The 14,372-nt window shown below is 44.5% G+C and overlaps 1 protein-coding gene across 1 annotated transcript in view; it reads right to left on the reverse strand.

The window, feature by feature from the left end:
• LOC138966183 (growth arrest and DNA damage-inducible protein GADD45 alpha-like) overlaps positions 1–7,779 on the reverse strand; it is a 21,745-nt gene extending 13,966 nt beyond the window's left edge. The window contains exon 1 of the mRNA XM_070338314.1: positions 7,584–7,779. Coding sequence (XP_070194415.1) covers positions 7,584–7,642 — 59 coding nt within the window. The 5' untranslated portion in view covers positions 7,643–7,779. The remainder of the gene's footprint in view (positions 1–7,583) is intronic.
• Positions 7,780–14,372: the final 6,593 nt, after the last annotated feature.

Consider the following 14,372-nt stretch of genomic DNA (forward strand, 5'->3'; position numbering starts at 1 on the left):
CCCCCCCCCCCCCCCCCCCCCCCCCCCCATTTTGTCTGTTTGTTTCTAATTCTGTGTCTGCACTCATACGACTTTGTGTCTTTACTCAGAGCAGCCTAGGTCGGACGATTTGCATCAGCGGAGAAGAGACGTCACAGAACTCTCAGCTAGGGCAAAGAATGAAAACAAAACAAAAACTGTCCCCCAAGCAGGCTTTGTGACGTGTTTGCCCACAGTTGCGTGTTCAAACTGGTGTAACTCAAACAGAAGCCGTTGGACCTGTGTTGACAACAGAAGCAGCTATACTGTACCAGCCCCATGCTGGCTACTGATGTGATGGGATGCCAGGCACTTGAAGGTTCAATACTTTATGTGCCCTTCAGTTTGCTTTTGACGCCCAGCATGCAACGCCGATTCAGAAATCTTTCATGAGAGAGAATGCAAGCTAGAGTTAGCCATTCGGGACCGATCCCATGAGGAGAGAGAGAGAGAGAGAGAGAGAGAGAGAGAGAGAGAGAGAGAGAGAGAGAGAGAGAGAGAGAGAGAGAGAGAGAGAGAGAGAGAGAGGACCGATCGCATGAGAGAGAGGAGGTATTACACACCGGTACGACCGAACTAAGGTATCAATAAATTACTGTTGTGCAGCGGGTTGAAAGAATACCCTATACCTCGGAGATATACCTTCACTCGGTCTCAACGACGTCACGTGACATGTTATATGGTGGAAGAGAATGCTGTCGCTTATTTTCCACCCTCAGTTCGGTAAGACTGAAACGATGCTCAGTCACGGAAAGAACTATCCAAACTTGCAAGCACAGCCGCGGTTGTCCTGTAAGTTCCCGATCCATGTTAAACCCTCATCCTCAAAAGGAAAATAAGCGACAGCATTTTCTTCCACCATATAACATGTCACGTGACGTCGTTGAGACCGAGTGAAGGTATATCTCCGAGGTATAGGGTATTCTTTCAACCCACTGCACAACAGTAATTTAACGTTACCTTAGTTCGGTCGTACCGGTGTGCAATGGAGGGAGGGAGGGAGGGAGGGAGGGAGGGAGGGAGGAGGGAGGGAGAGAGAGAGAGAGAGATAGAGAGAGAGAGAGAGAGAGAGAGAGAGGGGAGAGAGAGAGTCGGGGCCGATCGCATGAAGTCTGAATGTTTTAATGAGTAGGCCTTGGGCCCTTTTCATGGAGATGAGCACATCTCAAGCACCAGCATACACATGCACATAATGAACAAAAACAAGAACATCCTACTAGTATCGCCCTGTTTCGTTTACGGATTATGGATTACGAATGGAAAGCGCCTTCATGACAAATGTAGAAAAACGTAGCAAGAGCGGCTTACTAGTGTTTGAAAACAGCATGGTTAATTTAAACAATGATGGGATTCTAGTGTATTTTCGTGGAATATAATATTCTCTTAACTCAGCATATTTAGGGCATACTAAAACAAAGTGGACTTCATCTTCAACACTGCCACAACAAAATGGACAAGATAAATCAGCGGAGGTTGCATTTAAATTAAAGCGAAATCGATGCACTTTCAGAGGAGATACTCCCAATCTAAGTCTAATCAGAAGATTTCTAGCTTTAATATGTTTCAAATCACTTAAATAGTTGGATAATGTTAGGGTTGATTTGAAGGTTCTGTACAGAGAGAAACGTTCACTTCCTTGTACATTTTCAAGCCAGGTTTGCTTATAGGATGAAATAAGTGTTTCTTTAAATGAGAGAGAGAGAGAGAGAGAGAGAGAGAGAGAGAGAGAGAGAGAGAGAGAGAGAGAGAGAGAGAGAGAGAGAGACGGGACGGTTCGCATGAGGAGAGAGAGAAAAACACACACACACCAAATCCACATAGCGCGTTCAAACAACAAAATACAGATTTAAAAGCAACAAAGTTGAATCAATCGTGCGCCTGTGATTTAGCCGCCGCCGCAAGTGACATTGGCCTACGTGACGGAAAACTCGATCCGCTCTCATCTCACCCCACCTGCACGGCTCGTCCTGAAATATCGCAACAACAGACTTCCAGATCTATAACACGATCATATGTGTTCTCTGTTTGCATGTCTGTCCAGTGTCCTGTCGCCCCATAAAGCATATCAACACTACCTGTCCCAAGATAGGCCAATTGGTTCTAAGAGGACGTTAAAACTAAATATCATCATCGTCCTGTCTCCCTCCCCCCCCCCTCCCAGGGGACCAGCTCAAATCAGCCTGTCCACCCTAGCCACGCCTTTACACATAATGAATAATGACACTCCGCAGTCAAAACAAGTCAGTGAAATAAAGAACTTTCTCTTGCGCAATATCCAATATCTGTTACAAGGAAAACGCTCGACGCGTAAACATTTTCTTGTGGTTCAAGTTAGACTTGACCTTCAAAAAAATACGCGTACAGCCTGGAGGCATTAACATTTGTGAAAAAGACGACAACACTTGACAAGAAAGTCATAAAGAATTGCAGGCATAAGAAAATGTTGGTTCACGCAAATGTTTCACTTTGAAACTGCTTTTATTTTCCGTCCACTTCAGTGGTAGGTCTCTCGCGCAATATCCGTTACCTCAGCGCTGAATGGACGTGTTAAATGTGTGAACTTGCGGCCTCAATAGTTGCTCTTCGTCATCAGTACTGCAGGCAGGGGATCACGGGAACCGGACATTTCTGACTGTCTAGACGTGACCCCGTCATTCAACTCATCAATTCTGATTCAACAACCAAATATGAATTTGATTTTAGGTTTTACTGAGAAAGTCTGAGTGGTTCCTTTGCAACTCCCTGGACCAGCAACGCTTCCATTGGTGCATGCATAACGCCACTTTTTTTGTTTGTTTGTTTGCTTCACGCCCAGCCGACCACGAAGGGCCATATCAGGCAGGACAGAACGCCACTATGCGTTTGTTTCAGCAACGCTTTCATCGATGTCACCAAAGCGCAGTTTCCACAGACAAAAACTCCATCCAGTTTTCCCTACTATACATGTACTACAAACAGACCTCTCAATACCATGCTCGATACCAGTCGACCCAAAAGACGACACACAAATTCCCGTTTACTTCTACAGTGGCAGTCGACAAACACAAATAATCCACACAAAAATGAGACTTAAAATTAGTGATCTAAAGAAAGACTTAGTTGAGCGACACCTTGCGGAAAACAGCGTATGCGACTGTGGTGATGGAACAGAAACTGCAACACACTTTTTACTAGAATGCCGTTTACACTTAGCTGCAAGAAACAACACAATCAACAAACTAACCAACAACCTCATACACACAGATATTCTACTTCATGGAAACCCCTCCTTGCAAACAAAAATTAACAAAAAAATCTTTTTAACAGTACAGGAATTTATTGGACAGTCCGGCCGTTTCGAACAGATAAACATGTAAAGTGAAAGCACAATCGATACGTCTACTTGTCTCTCTCTCTCTCTCTCTCTCTCTCTCTCTCTCTCTCCCCCCCCCCCTCTCTCTCACTCTCCCCCTCCCTCTCTATCTCTTACTCGCTAATACCATAAATATTATATATAATATAATATAATATAATTCTCTTTATTTATATAGCGCCTTATCCGAAGTTCAAAGCGCTTTTATGCCGTGTGAGATGGAATTTTTTACACATATGTATTCTTTAACGGATTTTTGTTCTGATGTACAATTTTCATTCAATTTTCTTTTCATGTTTGCTTGCTTTTCATTTAAACTGTACAATAGCCGCCATTTATATGTACTTTCTAAAAACTGTAAACACCACTATAAGCATTATGCTTGTTGTTTACTCAATATGTTTATAAATATTCGTATTATTATTATCATTATGTGTTTTTTGTAAATAATGCACAAACGTTAAATAAAACAGTTTAAACCAGTCGACCCAAAGAACCCAGACTGCCTGTCTTTATCACTGTTGCAATGAATTGTGTGTGTGTGTTGGAGCCACCGATGCATATCACTGCTTACGAATGCTCAACCACAGCTGCCGCAGTTATATGTATGCACAATCTGCTGTTCCCGTTCTTGCTATCTCCTTTTCGGTTAATAATTAACAAATGTCACTCTCTTACCACAACTGTAGCTGTAATGCTCTAAGGTCACTGTTACCTCAACTGTAGTGTGTACTATGTGTTACAATCGATCATATTTCAGCCTGTTGCCGCCAAATATTGTTTTGCTCGTGCGCACAAAGCTATACGTATACATCACAATAGACCCTATTGGTATTCCAAGCTCTCGTAATCTCTCGCAAACTTCAGAGCATAGCAAAGCATGCAGTACATGCGACAAGCGCTTAGAACTGTACCGGCCACGGAATACGCGCTATGTAAGCTTCCTATTGATCAAGTTCAAGTTTTTATTGGTCCATAACCCATGGGGGCATTTTGAACAATAAATACAATCAATACAATCATGATATATGCTAATATAATAAATAAAATTTAAAAAAAAATTTAAAAAAAGTTATGAAAAGCTGTTACAAATTCTATTAATAAAGTCCAAAATATTCTTTAGCAATTTCTTTTTCTTAGTAGCAAACAACTTTTTGAATTTAAGTGCATTAGGTTTTTTCCAATAGTAAGGTGGTAACAACTCAGCTCTTTCTTCCTTGAAAAAATCACAGACAAATAAATAATGGAATTCATCACCTATGTCTTGTGATACACATTTGGTGCAAGTTCTTTCTGACCTCGGGATGTTAAGATAACGTTCTTTCTGATCGATTGATTGATTGATCGATCTCGTGCGAGCTGCACAAGCCAAGGTTCGAAGTTCTCGCGATGTTCAAAGCATAACAAAGAGCGTGTCTCGCGAGAGCTGCTCAGATGCCGAAAAGGTCTATACTACAGTAGCATGTCCAATAAATGAAACTGTTGCCAGTACAGTTGTAGCTGATCGCACCGCAACAGTGTGTTTCCCACCTGAGCGAGCACCCGGCAACGCGGAACCATCAAACAGCAGGTAAGATAGAGGAGGAAGCAGGAAGCGATGCGCTGACAGCCCCGGGCAATGTCGCTCAGTGTCTATCAAGTTCAGCAGGTAAGCTCCTATTCTCACCAACACTCGTGTCAACCGACGGCCAGGTAGCTAAACCGGCTTCACTCCCTGAATGCCGAGTGCCCAATCATATTGTATTCGTGCAGGCTATATCCGCTACCTGTCTTTAATCACTGCATGCCACGTGCAAAATACTGTGCCGATATATAGTGCCTGTGCTTTTCGATCGGTGGAAAGATAGCTGATTAAGCATAATTATGTCAAGTCTGCACAATAACAGTTGCCATGGTTATCCATTCTAGTATTTTGGTGCTGTATACCAAGTGCACACTATTGCATCTAATTACTGCAGAACCGGGTGCCTGTTGTTTTTCGACTACTGCACTGCAACGACCACTGACGAAGTACACGCGTTAAGCCAGTGTGTAATCTAACCATGGTTGGAATGGTTATACTGGTATTGGCATTATTTTGTTGTAACCCGAACCCTTTTTTTTATTTTTATATATAACTCGTTTTGAAAATGCACCTGCACTATTCACTACCCTAATGCAAACCTTTGCTTGTGTAAGTTACAGTAACCGACAAGTTCTGTGCACACTGAGCCTATTTTCTGAGCATGCACAACGTATCATTGCTTAGCATGCACCGTCAGAGTAATTCCAACCATACCATCTCGAATGAAAACGCATTGCTGTTGTCTTTTTGTAAATGCCTGGCAGGTCAATGCACCGATCTCAAAATATCAAGTGCACTCAGGTTTTAAGAATCTTCTGGCACATTGGGATGGACCGATCGAAACAGACACCAACACAATTTAGCTGGGTGTGTAAGTGAGAGGGGGCGGACGAAGTGAGTGTGTGTGTGTGGGGGGGGGGGGGTGGTGCACCAATCAGGCAATAGACTGAAGGCAGTGTGTGTGCGTGGGAGAGGGCCTACTCGACTTGCTAGGACCTGATTTTCAGGCCAGCTTGGAACTGAATAGACAGTGTACCAGCTAACAACCGCCCATTCTTCATTTGCTGTGCTCGACCGAGTTCCATGCGGCTATAACTCAGGGTTTTGCACCTACATAAAAAGCCTGCACATGCAGCTCAGTGTTCGTTCTTGCAACCATCAATGTCAAAACGTTACTCTGCTCTCCGTGCATTGCACTGAAAAAGCATTTACAGCGACAACAAAATACCCCCCCCCCCCCACATCGCATGCACCCATCTCTGTGCATGTACCCCTGCACTAGACTAATGCAAGTGCGCACACGATCTGGACAGAGCCGAGCCGAATAACTGTAATGAGAACCAAGGCAATACTGACTCGACTCAGTAACGCCAAGTCAGTGTAGCAACGCCCCACTCCCACAAGACCATGCATGCAGCTCTGCAACGAGTTTCATCAGACATCAACCCAAGTAGATGACTGTCATGCGCCTGTGGATTTGCAAAGGAGTGACCGACGGTCGGCGTGGGTCAGGCTGACAAGAAACTTCAGCAGAGCGAGCAAAATGTTTGACCAATACAAATCATCTGATCTGCAGCATTGCAACAGCACTTAGATATCAAATGGCCGGAATGCAAAACTGCAGCATTGCAACAGCACTTAGATATCAAATGGCCGGAATGCAAAACTGCAGCATTGCAACAGCACTTAGATATCAAATGGCCGGAATGCAAAACTGCAGCATTGCAACAGCACTTAGATATCAAATGGCCGGAATGCAAAACTGCAGCATTGCAACAGCACTTAGATATCAAATGGCCGGAATGCAAAACTGCAGCCCAAATGCTCTGACCTATAACCTCTCAATTTCTCCGTTTCAGGCCGGAAATCGGCGATTGATGTGACTGTGAATCAGGAACAAGGAGAAACTGGTTACTAAAGGAAATCATTAGGTCAAGTGAATGCACACGCATGTACGCTTTAAACTTAGCTCGCATGTTCAGGTCCGGTTGCATTGCGAAATAACATGTTTTGCAGATATACCCTGAGTAGCATGCCTTTATAGTCGGTAAATTATCAGTAATTAGCGTATCCATGATGATGAAACCAGGCATGTCACTGTCGGTCAGCGAACTTGCGAGCGGTTTTGCAAACTGGTATCTTTCTGATGGCAAACGCAAGCCTTTCATTGGCAGACATAACGAGTGCACTATCAACGCAAACAGCCATCACATAACAAGTGTCTGCACACACTGACTGCACACACTTACAGTGAAAAGTTTTGCAAACAAAGCGAAAGTTAGCATCTCACCATCTGCCACCCCGCCGCCAAGCGATAAAGGTCTCTCTCACACAAAGCGCCATGCAGGCTCCCTTCGCTTGTGTCAGCAACTGTCGCTGCAAAGTTCATCCCGTTTGAAGCAACCTTCTCCAACTAGTGCACAGACCACTGGGCAAACTGCGCAGCAGAAATGAACCCTGGACATGTTTGCACAAAGACAAACACATGCAGGGCCTCGCTTGGACAGTCGCAGGTTGTGCAGCGAACAAAGACTTCGAACGATCGACGACGATCGAGTCAGGGAGTGCATAATACAAACTCGGTGAATCTAGTCACCACGCTGAAACCGACGGTGTGCAAAAAAAAATAAAGGCATGGAAGAAACTTACTTTCTGTGGTCCGATGCTCCTCCGCTGGCCGCTAAACCCAGATCGTGGCTCAAAGTCATGGTCGCAAGGCTCCTCCAACTGACCAGTGGCTGCTACAGACAGAGCAACACCTCCGCACATGTGGAACCTGGCGAGATTGGCCACTTGCTTCACCGTTGGAAAACTCGCCGTCGTGGCCCAGTCACGTTAGCTGTTGAGTGTGTATGCCTCGCCACCAAATCAGGTCATGGGCCTATATTTACATTCCACATGGCCAGTCCGGGCGCTGCGATTGGTCGATAGCAGGCGGAGGGTCACCGGTCATGCGCAGTAGCGGACCATGTGCGCTGTGTCGTCTGCTTTGTCTGGGCTGTTGCGAAGTAGAAACAGAGCTCGGTAGCTTGTATTTTTGTCTTTGGTTTTTCATAGTCCGCTGTCGTCGTGGATTGACATTGCTGAGGGATGGTTTTGTTGAGATCTTTACACGCATGTTTTATGCAAAACTTTTATGGTTGCTTTTTTGACGGTAAAACTGTTTCAAGAGGCTATCCCTCACTCCGACCCATCGAGGCAGCTAGAGCGTATATAGTAGGCCTGCAGCTGAGACCGAGTAAGCATGAGATAAACCCAGCGGCACGGTAAGAAGTGCGGAAACTCGAACTAGTGGCACACTTTCATTATCCCAGTAACTGTTGCATACTAACCTACTTTCGCTGATAAAATCAGAACCAGATGATGAAGCAATCGATTGAACAGCAGTGAAAAAAATAGCAAGCATTATAAATGGCGATAAGCTGCGAAAGTACGTATACATCTGCACTGAAATGCATGATCAAGCAAACCTATTTTTCTTTAACCATCTTGATTTTTTTCAAACAGAAAAGAAAAGCAACGAAAGTGAAAAGGAAAAGGGGCAGAATAAACTTGAAGCCGGAAAGAGAAAAACTTGAAAAGGCATAGCGGGTGAACAACAGAAAGAGAGAGACTCAGAGAGCTAGAAAGAGAGACTGACTCAGAGAGAGAGACTCAGAGAGAGAGAGAGAGACAGACAGAGGGAGGGAGAGAGAGAGAGAGAGAGAGAGAGGGAGAGAGAGAGAGAAAAAAAAGAGAGAGAGGGAGAGAGAGAAAGCTAGTGCCACAGTAAAGTGATGTGTTTAAATTTACAGATTACTATGATCAGTCTTACTTTGGGACTCAATCATCCATGCAGTGAAGATCCCCGATCGCCTTGCAGAGGTTGCTGTTCTTCCCGTAATTACAATTTCAGATAAGTCTGCGAGCTGGATAAGCCAGTAGAGTTAACCAATTAACTTGACTCACATCAGTAGATGTTTGTTTTGTGCTGCAAGAAAAATGTAGTGCACGTCGGTCAGTCATGTGACAATCAGTGTCAGAGTCAGCAAGTGAGAAGGTGAGGATCGAAGTGCACAAGCTCTCTCTCACACACACACACACACATCCACACACACACACACACACATACACACACACAGAAACACGAAATTATCAAGCATGCAACCCCCAAAAGCGGCGTATGGCTGTCTAGATAGGGGAAGGGGGGGGGGGGGGACGGTCATACCGTGGGAGTTTCAGCCCATGAAAAAGAACAGAAAAATATCCCATTTAACAAGCAATTTTAAACAAGAATTGATTCTGAGAATATCAGTAAGAAAAGAGATTCATTTGTGACACGTACATGACAACGTCACCGTCGTTTTCGCACGTGCATGTTTCCACGCTGTCATAGCGCTTATGGGCCGATGTTAATTGGAGCCACATCCGGTACCAGATTCAGTTGCTGAAATTGGGTATAAAATCCGACTGAACAATTAAGGAGACGATAATATGACGGTTTCCTGGAAATTTTCGGATTTTACTGATAACAATTTCAAAATGGCAGAGAATAATTTGACAACTGGCCATAATTATATTTTCCGGCTTTTTTTTCGTGATAACTTAATTTAACTGGTACTAGCTTTTGGAGAAAGCCGCCAGGGAGGATTTGTAGCCTACTTTCAAAACTAAGAGATGCATACCGGTTTCAGTAAAATAAACTGGCTTGCGCTTTCGAGTACTTGCGGAACAAAAACCGACATAACACGTTTTGGTGCGTTATTTTGCATTGTCTGTGTAATGTCTCCCTCTGTTTCCTATACCACTTTATCCACTAAAGCTGTAAGTAACAGGTTGATGAGATAACACGTACCATGCCCATAAAGCCTGTCCTAACTGGGCCAAGTCGACTACGCGAAGTATATTTCGCGAAGCTGGCTGCACGAAGCTTGCTGCACGAAGCTTGCTGCACGAAGCTTGCTGCACGAAGCTTGCTGCACGAAGCTTTAGCACGAAGCTTGCTGCACGAAGCTTATATCACGAAGCTTGCTGCACGAAGCTTGAAGCTTGCTGCACGAAGCTTGCTGCACTAAGCTTGCTGCACGAAGCTTGCTGCACGAAGCTTGCTGCACTAAGCTTGCTGCACGAAGCTTGCTGCACGAAGCTTGCTGCACGAAGCTGGCTGCACGAAGCTGGCTGCACGAAGCTGGCTGCACGAAGCTTGCTGCACGAAGCTTGCTGCGCGAAGCTTGCTGCACGAAGCTTGCTGCGCGAAGCTTGCTGCACGAAGCTGGCTGCGCGAAGCTTGCTGCACGAAGCTTGCTGCACGAAGCTGGCTGCACGAAGCTTGCTGCACGAAGCTTGCTGCACGAAGCTTGCTGCACGAAGCTTGCTGCACGAAGCTTGCTGCACGAAGCTTGCTGCACGAAGCTTGCTGCACGAAGCTTTAGCACTGAGTGTTCGGTAAAAAAGACTTCTCAAAGTCGACTTCGGGCACAATTCGGGACCGCCTTGTTTTACCGTGAGGGCGTAAAACAACAGTTATCATCCGCTCACCGTGGCCGTATCCTAGTGATTACATAACGCTCGTGATCGTATCAAGGGACGATTACATAGCGGCGTATAATTATGTTCGTGTCAAGGGCTAAAAACAAGCTGTTACCACCGCCTATCTTAATTCCTACGGAACGCGGATCGTATCAACTGATGCAGGAAATTGATGCATCCAAAACCAAGAATTTAATGCGTCGTTTGGATGCATCAGAATTCTCGGGTTTTCCCGGAAAGTGCCGAGCAAAAAGCAAAATTTGAACCGGAATACGAAGCGAAACGAACTATTTCTATCAACTGATGCAGGAAATTGATGCATCCAAAACCACGAATTTGATGCATCGTTTGGATGCATCAGAATTGTCGGGTCGCCGCCGGTGATTCCCCCACAGCGCGTCACGTCGACACTCAACAACTGAGGGTTAACATTAAGACAGAGTTCCCGCAGTGGGGCACTGCGGTTATGAAATTAAAGGCCCCTCCTGTTTTTGGAACCGCAGGAGCTTTCTAGTTTGCTGTTAGGTAGATTTTTGGTTCCTCTTTCCTGTCATGCTCTCTTTTTCTTCATGAATTCTTTTCTTTTTTCTGCCTTCTTGCTCATTCACCTGTATTTTTTCCAAAAATCTCTTCTCTTGCCGCTTGTCTCGCGATTCATGTATAGTTTAATCTGTTAGTGTTCTGATGTAAGTCCAGCAGTAGATAGGTTAAGCCTATTTTAACATACTGGAAACTGGTAATCTTCCAGTAGGTATTAATTTAGTTTTACTAAAGCCTGCTGGGACACAAGTAATGGGTTAGTGCATTTGTAAACAGGAATCGCTTGACAAGTGGCCCCCTTCATCCCCCCCTTCCTCGTCCTGATATGGCTCTGCGTAGTCGGCTGGACGTTAAGCAACAAATAAACAAACAAACAAACATTAAGACAGACATATACTTTGCATTTCAAAAAACACTTACCGTTCAAGGGCTTCTTGTGTGTAAGATCCCGATCGCAAAACATTTGCACAATAAGAAAAGGTTCGCCGAACACCAGTCAAAAACGATTCTTCTTCGGCCTTGTTGAAAACGTCGGAAAACGAAAGTTTGAGTCGAAGGTCAAGGACGTCAAAACTTCGTCTGCACAAAAGACAAACCACAAACAAAACAAAAAATGCCTTAAAATGCATAATGCCGTGACTTTGACTTGTTCCCTATTTAATGGTATGTTGTACGTTTATTTTTGTTTTATCTAACCAATCTGTTTATATTCGTCAAAATGTCATTTCAAGTTTTTGCGTGCTCAGGCATTTCTTACGGAAAGACCGGAAATGAATGATCTTTCGCATGCATACAAAACCGAAAGTGATGCATCAAAATGATGCATCATTTTCTAAAAGGATGCATCATTTTCGTATCGGATGCATCAGTTTTGGAAAATGATGCATCCTTTTTCAAAATGATGCATCCTTTTGTGAAAATGATGCATCAAATTCTTGGTTTTGGATGCATCAATTTCCTGCATCAGTTGATACGATCCGCGTTCCGTAAATTCCAACATCGTGTGGTTCAGAAGTGTGACCCAGTCAGTGTCACAGTATGTATGAATGCGTGTCAGCACGTGAAGCTCGTGCCGTATCAACACTTCGAAAAAAAATCTGATCCATCAACTAGGCTGGTATTTATGCGAGAACATGTCCCAAATCGGCAGAATGTACCTGCGCAGTCTCAGCGGCACAGACGACGCACGGCCTATTATTTATGCCGCGATAGAGATTATGATGAGTACTTGGTCTGTTTTCCTTTCATGCAACGTGTAGGGGGCTGGGATAATCTGCAGTGCGTCGTCGGTCCTGCTGAAGTTTCATAATTTTATGTGAGCGGAGCCGCTAATGAGTTTACAATGAGCGGGGCGTAAAACAACACTTATATCATAACTTAGACATTATTGTGTTTACATCGGCGCTGTATTGACAAGGGGGGTTTGCGTTGTGACGTCACTATGCAATATTGTCAATGACATCGGTTAGGTAATTCTGCAGTAAGCCTTTTTCCTCCCGTGATTCTACCTCCAATTATCACGCACACACAGAGGCTGCAATTACGAAGCGACGAGACGAAAGTGTCACAATCTACTGCCGGGAAAAAATTAAAACGTAGTAACAAAAGCTGTTTCCGAGGGATCGAGCAGATATCATTTTGTTCCCCTCCATCTTCGACGCAGTACGGGTGTAGTTTGATTTGTATCTGTTTCTGTCAGGTTATTCGCGTACGGATGTAGTTTGACTGATTTGTATTTGTTGTCAGGTTATTTGCGTGTGTGTCTCCGATTGCAGCTGTTGTCGTCACGAAATGTTGTCGTCACGAAATGTTGTTGTCACGAAATGTTGTTGTTCTCTGAATGGGTCGGTTGTCAATTAAACGTCGTTGTTACTGTACATTCTCTCTGTCTCTGTTTCTGGGTTTTTTGCCCTGTCTCTCAGTCTCTGTCTCGTTATATATGTGTATGTCTGTCTCTGTGTCACAGTTTCAGTGACACGTTTGAGAAAGAAACTTTGTCGGGCGCCTTTCTCAAATTGCAACGTAATGCGCCCGTGCTGCAATACCGCATTGGGGAAAAGTTTTGACTGAGAGCAAGAAATTCACGTGGAAACCGTGCGGGAATCGGGTGATTTCGCTCACCGTTTAGAACACGTGTTCCAAGCATGCTATAGGTGTGTTTTGTAGGCGACCAGTGATTGGTCAGGAAGATCGCTTGGTTTGGGGAAGCGATTGCTGATTGGTCAGGGAGATCACATGGTTTTTCTTTTCCTCGGCTTTCTTTCTTTTCGCTACAAGCTTTACAGACGACAAGGTCTGAGTTTCCGTGACTAAGATTTGGAGGATTCCAACGCGTTGCAAGACTGGTTTAGGTCGACCAACGGGCTTCTGGCGTCAGTGCAGAACGCAGAAGGCTTAGGACGTGAGGGATTTGGCTACATACTTTTGCTGACGAGCGGGAGCCAAATATTCAAATGGTTTGCTTGGGAGAGCTACGTTTTACGAGCTGTTGAGGTAATTAGCCGTTACTTTACGCTGGTGACCGGTCAATGTCTGTGAAATGTAAACTCTGTGTTTTGTTTCTCCATGATAGCGTATAACTTGCTCAGTAGAGCGCTAAATTGTAATCTGTATATGGTTTTTGCAGATATGGAGAGGCGGAGAAAATGTCTTGAGTTGTTATTAAAAGTCTATTCTTGCAGGTACCACGTGCTCGCTGAAGGGGGAAGTTAGATATGTTTAAAGGTGGTAAAAGGGGGATTGTTGCCATGGTCACTGCACCAATTGCTCTTCAAGTGTTTCAGCTTGTTGCTGGTTGTTGCTGGTTGTTGCTGGAGGTGTTGCTGTACGTTTGCTGGACGTTTGCTACCTGGCTGCTACCTGTTTGCTGTTGAAGACGGGCTACACTGTTGCTGTCCTTTGTTCTTCGGTTGCTGTTCTTCGGCTGTTACTGGTGTTGCTCCAACTTTCACCCGTATGCTCCACTGCTCCACTGCGTTTCATCGAATGGACCCTGACTACACTGAGAGTTGAGTGCACCCATGCGTAAACGCCCCCCCCCCCCCCACCTTGTCATCTTTCTAACCCTTTATGACGAACTGAGTTGTGACAACGTGGAGTGTTAACGCCTGTACAGACTAAGACTTTTTACAGAGCAGCTAAGTGTTTTCTAACTTTACACGGTTCAGCGTGTTCTTATTATTTCATAAACTTCAACTGGCTTTTTGTCAGTTATTTTTGCATTACGACTTGGAAACTTTTGGCTTCACGAGAAGAGGGAGGTGGAGAGTTAGTGTATATAAACAGACGTCTAGAACTTATACTTTTGTTGTTTCTAACTTTTTTTGTGTGACTGCGAGAGTGGATCGTGGTGTAGTTAGTCAGTTAGCAGTAATTGACCGTTGTAGGTCA

This window comes from Littorina saxatilis, linkage group LG5 (genome assembly GCF_037325665.1).
Source record: "Littorina saxatilis isolate snail1 linkage group LG5, US_GU_Lsax_2.0, whole genome shotgun sequence".
Taxonomy (NCBI): domain Eukaryota; kingdom Metazoa; phylum Mollusca; class Gastropoda; order Littorinimorpha; family Littorinidae; genus Littorina; species Littorina saxatilis.